Source organism: Ictalurus furcatus, chromosome 13, assembly GCF_023375685.1.
Source record: "Ictalurus furcatus strain D&B chromosome 13, Billie_1.0, whole genome shotgun sequence".
Lineage (NCBI taxonomy): Eukaryota > Metazoa > Chordata > Actinopteri > Siluriformes > Ictaluridae > Ictalurus > Ictalurus furcatus.
The window spans coordinates 27,070,141-27,076,338 of NC_071267.1; the positions used below are offsets into that span (position 1 = coordinate 27,070,141).

At 37.7% G+C, this 6,198-nt stretch overlaps 1 protein-coding gene across 1 annotated transcript in view; it reads left to right on the forward strand.

Annotated features, from left to right (window-relative positions):
- The first annotated feature begins 3,752 nt into the window (after positions 1-3,752).
- shbg (sex hormone-binding globulin) overlaps positions 3,753-6,198 on the forward strand; it is a 15,537-nt gene continuing 13,091 nt past the window's right edge. The window contains exon 1 of the mRNA XM_053639374.1: positions 3,753-3,969. Coding sequence (XP_053495349.1) covers positions 3,889-3,969 — 81 coding nt within the window. The 5' untranslated portion in view covers positions 3,753-3,888. The remainder of the gene's footprint in view (positions 3,970-6,198) is intronic.

Genomic DNA, 6,198 nt, shown 5'->3' on the forward strand with positions numbered 1-6,198 from the left:
AAAAAAAGCCGTTGATATTTCATAAACGAGTAGATGTATACGTTATACATTATCCACAAAGCAATTAAAGTTTCAATACCCACAAACATCCCTAAATCTTCTCAAATAAGCTACCAAGAACACATATTATGGTTATTAATTTATGATCATGCACTTTACCAAAATTTTAATTACCAAACCAAATTTCATGTACCAGTGTATTATTATTATTATTATTATTATTATTATTATTATTTAAAAAAATCTCACAATGTGAATGTTGAATAACCAAGGACCTATCCCAGGAAAACATTTCAAGGCAGTTTTATTTGCTTGAAATATTCCACCAAAATATGGTGTTTGCAGGCGAAATATCGGAACGAGTGTAGGCGGCTGCGCCGACATACTGTATCAAGGGTCACACGCCCCACACACTGTTTGTTTTTAAAGCTGTTCCTGAAACGCGAATACTAGCAACACGCAAAGCAATTTAACCAGATGAAACCAGCAGACGATCCCAATAGAGACTTCAATATTCAGTCCATATAGCTAAAAGTTTAGCTAGGTATATGTGTTCAGCAGGTCTAGTCGTAGGCATGTGATGGATTTTTGTCCCGGTATTGTGAAAATGTACAAGCTACAATTGTGCCATTGTTTTAGAGGTTCACATATTTGGCCTGAAATGTTTCCTGAAATGTTTGGTTGTTTGTTGTTGACTTCTTTCTTCACACAAAGGGTCTGTTAACACATTGCCAAATCAAGCCTGTAATAATCTTCTTTTTTTTTTTTTTTTTGGGTTCACATTCCTTTATTTCTTCGCTCTAGTTCTTCAGTCTCCCTCTGTCCATGCTACAACCATACAAATAAAGTATTAACCTGATGACCTACTAAAGAGTTTTGAATCAGTTCCATGCTCGAGACGATGAATGCACCGTAGTCCTTTGGTAATTGAAGCGAACGCTGCAGGCAGAAATTATTCTTTAAAAAAAAAAAAAAAAAAAAAAAATTATTATTATTATTATTATTATTCCATAGCACGTTTGGGAATTTTACGCTAGAGCTGCAGCATTAATAATAAAGGAGCGGAGAAAACGGGTATCGTTCTGTCAGGCTGTATTTTATTATTCAAGTACTTTTTAATTCTTTATAATATTTACATTCTATTCTATTAAACAAAAAAAAATCCAGATCCAAAAGCTAAAGATCGTCTTTTCTGCTTTCCTTTGTGTACGTTTACAGAGAAGCTGGATTATTTACAGAAAAGGCCCTTTGTGCTAAATGACATCTGCCACATAATGTTGTAAAAGTGACCTGAATACGTAAAGAAGAAAACACATGGTGGAGTGCTGTTATAGGAAAATAATCACCAACACACTGGGGTGACTGAGGGTAGCCCCGAGTTACTGTTAGCACCGTACATTCATTACAAATGATTCTTTCCCAATAATACGATGTCCCCAAAGTGTTTTATTCAGTTTATACCACAGCGATTTTCCTAAAAATGCAAGATTTAATCGATTCAATCTGATTTATAGTTAAATATTAAAGGATGAACGTTCAGGAGAATTTAACCTCGCACCTCCTGGCCAATCAGATTCAAGAATTCAACAACACAGCGGTATAAAAATAACGACTCCTGCTTGAAGGTGCGTTAAGGACGAGAAGATGAGTCGACCTCGATTCCTGGAAAGTTTTTAAAATATACCATCTAACTAAAGATCATGATTAGAAAAGATTACAGTGGGTTAGTCATTTAATCCGAAATCTAAATAAAATAAATAAATAAAAGAGAGAGAGAGAGAGAGAGAGAGAGAGAGAGAGAGAGAGAGAGAGATCATTAGAGTTTATGGTATAAATTTATCTTCCTTTTCATAAGCAGAAATTTTCAAGCGCTGAGATTTAAGATTTAAGTGATATGAAAGCATAATGTAGCACTACTGCTAATGTTCACTCTTGATGTCTGTGGCTGCACGGAAATTAAAGTAAATTCATAAAATTAGATTCTGAGCGCAGGTTTTACAGGAAAAAAACATTCCAGGAAGATCCACGGAGATGATGAAGAGATTCATAGTGACACTTTTGACCATTTTTTCTGAAAACTGACAGCTAAGGTAAGGATGAACCCCCTCACAAGCACACACACACACACACACACACACACCTCACGCAGTGCGTCTGAGTTCACTGGAATAAGCAAACAAGCATCAATCACCTCCCAAAGGTCATCCACCGATCAGACACTGACTAACACGACGTCCTACAGCTGTCAATAACCAGCTGCTTTCAACATCTGTCTGAATAATCACTTCACATTTCACATACGTGTGGTTATGGGAGTAACATGTGAACAGATGTGAACGAAGCGTGATGGTGCTTTTTAACATGCCCTGAAATGTGACGTCCTGTAAAGAATAAGCTGAAAACATTTAAAATCACACACACACACACAAAATTTGAACCACATTCACTACGTGGAAAACATTAAAACATGAAGATAAATTATTTGTGTGAAAAATCACATGCGGAAATAATAACACGTGCCCATAACATTTTCACGTAACATGTGAAAACAAATGAATCCTGATGGTAAAAACCATCATGAAAATAAATTAGTCGTGAAAGAAGAAAATAGCATGTAAATAAATGAATCGTAAAAAAATAAATCACATGAACGTAAATGAATCATTTGAAAAGAATAACGTGAAAATAAAGGCATCATGCCAAAAAATAAACTTGACAATTAATGAATCATGTCAAAATGAATTTAGAAAAACTAATTAATCCTGTAAAAAAGTAACATGAAAATATATTAGCCATGTAAGTAAATAACATGAGTATTAATGAATCATTTGGGGAGCAATAAAACATGAACACAAATGAATCGTTTGGGGAAAAACATGAACATAAATGAATCGTTTGGGGGAAAAACATGAACATAAATGAATCGTTTGGGGAAAAACATGAACATAAATGAATCGTTTGGGGGAAAAACATGAACATAAATGAATCGTTTGGGGGGAAAACATGAACATAAATGAATCGTTTGGGGGAAAAACATGAACATAAATGAATCGTTTGGGGGAAAAACATGAACATAAATGAATCGTTTGGGGAAAAAACATGAACATGAATGAATCATTTGGGGGAAAAATAACATGAAAATAATTCAGTCATATATACTATACAGTACTTTTGAAAAATTGTCTGAATCATAACATGATCGGTGTCTAGAAACCTCGTGTACATTTTTGACGTGATTTCTCTGTAAGAGATTATCCATTATCTCTGGGTTACTGATCGGAAGGTCGGAGGTTCAAGCCCCAGCACTGCCAAGCTACCACTGTTGGGCCCTTGATCAAGGCCCTTAACCCTCTCTGCTCCAGGAGGCGCCGTATCATGTCTGACCCAGCACTTTGACCCCAACTTCCTGACAGGCTGGGGTATGCGAAGAAAAGAATTTCACTGTGCGGTGACCAATAAAGACTCATTATCATTATATCATTTTCTTTACTGTTGACTGAAACCTGACGGAACAAATGATTATTTTACAGGATGTGTGCACTTTCCTTCCCATCCACCACATAAGAGCTCGCTTAGATGGATTTGTGCACACTGGATTTTTACTGGATTACGGACATTTATTAGGTTTCCTAAGGACACGTGTGTTTTTTTTTCATCACTGACCTCGCACAGAAACTCGACCGATCCCTCTAAAAACAAACAGGACGTGATCGATACGTGCTGCAAACACGTCTGCTGTCTGATCTCTCAGAGCTGCTCTGCAGTGCCAGACGTGTGACCGACCCAAAACGTTTCACAATCTGTGAAATTAGTATTCACTCACGGCAGTCCCGAGCTCCTTCATCAGAGAAGGATTGTTCTTCTGTCCAGCTCTGGGTCGGCTGAAGAATGGACTACCTGAGGAAAGCGAGTGTGCTGCTCGTGTTGTACCTGAACGTGACCTGGCTCTGCTTGGCTTCAGCAGGAAAGGTCAGTCGGAATTTTCCAAATCATGCTATTATTTTACAAGGATACTTGCTCTTGCTTGTGTGTGTGTGTGTGTGTGTGTGTGTGTGTGTGTGTGTGTGTGTGTGTGTGTGTGAATAAAATTAAACGTAGGTGTTACAGTTTAGGATCTTCTTAAAATTAAAATTTCCTGAAATTAAATAAACATTCTGCAACAAACTGTTTGTTTTTTTTGTTTTTTTTTTAAATAACATTTTCAGCAAAGGTGAATACACAGTCTCGCTATATTCGACGAATTTAAACAATGCCATAGTCATTATGGCATGAGCAAAAGTTAGGACACCCTAATAAGTCTGTACTAAGTCAGTAACGCCACCTTTGGCCGATATCACTGCTTACGAACGCTTTGTGTATTCGGCTAGGAATCTTTTTATTTAATCTTGTTCGAGCTGTGTTTGTAGAACCAATGAGCAGCGTACACGCTTAAGAACTTGGGACCTAATTAATTAACTGTTGTATAAATTATTAATTAAACCGTTAGTGTTTCAACCTGGAACTGAGACGAACGTAACCGGGAGGCTTCTGTAAGTCACCCATAATACTGTCCCTCCAGGATTTAGTGATTTTGCAATCGCAGAAATGAATGCAAACTATTATTATGATGATTATTAGGATTATTATTGAACTTCGGAGGAGCTTGCGATTTTTCAAAATTACCGCAGATTTTCCGCAGATTTGGGCCGAGACGCGTCACGTGACATGATCGCGATGTGCGTTCAGCCAAAGCCCTCTTCGATTCACGTGTGTCAAACATGAGTTTGCAAGATTCGAAGAGTTCGAAAGAAACAAACATCGCCGCGAAAGACCGTGCAAAACTATCTCCTGCGATTTCGCCAGCTCGGGTAGTTTTCCGCAAAATAAGCACAATTTTTTTTTTTTTTTTTTTTTTTTTTTTTTTTAACCTCAGTGCGGCAGTAGTAGCTCAGTGGTTAAGATGTCGGACTACCAGCTGGAAGGTTGTGAGTTCAAACCCCAGCACTGCCAAGCTGCCACTGTTGGGCCTTTGAGCAAGGCCCTTAATGCTCAACTGCTCAGATGTATAGATGAGACAAATGTAAGTCAGTCTGGATAAGGGCGTCTACCAGATACCATAAATATATAATATAATATAAAATCAAGCAATCTTGATGGTAAAATCATGTAACATGCACTGATACTCAGCTGAACACCATGCGAAAACACTGTATTGACCACCTACGGATCATACTTACATTTATTATTATATTGTAATATCTCTTTGTACCTTATTCCACACTAGAACCGTGTACTGGTCGGCGCTGCACTGTGCTTCACCGTGAATATTGTGCCGTTTTAGTAATTATTGTACCATCTTGTCCTGTTTGCACACATCTGTGTAGGTCTTGTTTAGTTCTGTCTCGTCTCATGTAGCTAGTGTGTCGTTTTATGTAGCATCGTCCCGGAGGAACATTTTATTCATTTCACTGCGTACTGTCCCGGCTATATACGGTGGAAATGACAACAACGCCACTCGACTTGAGAACACTGGAGTTCTTGCACGAGCGGTTTTCATCAGAAGCCACGTAACTAGTTGAATGGAGTCCTTGTGTATGCAGTTAAAGTGTCACATGATCCCAGTATATTAGATTACGTTCAACTTTATTGTCAGTGCACAGAGTACTAAAGTACTAGTACAAGATCTGGATGCTTTCTGGAAACCCCCAGCAACCCCGAGAAGATCAAGGAGCTATCGAAAACAAGTCCAGGAGAAAGTTCTGGAAAAGTATTCATCAGGATTTGGTCATTAAAAAATGTCCCAAACTTGTAACGCCCCACAGAGTCCATTAAAAAAAAAATCCATTATGAAAAATGGAAAGATTATATCACAGCTGCAAATCTGGAGGAGAATGCCCACCAAAAGCAAGTGGTTCCCGGGTTCTCCAGGGTTCCTGGTCCTTCCTAACCAGGGTGTATTCCTGCTTCTCACATTGTTCCCACTTATACAGTGCATCCGGAAAGTATTCACAGCGCTTCACTTTTCCCACATTTTGTTATGTTACAGTTTTATTCCAGTATGGATTAAATTCATTATTTTCCTCAAAATTCTACAAACAATACCCCATAATGACAACGTGAAAGAAGTTTGTTTGAAATTTTTGCAAATTTATTAAAAATAAAAAACAAAAAAGCACATGTACATAAGTATTCACAGCCTTTGCTCAATACTTTGTTGAA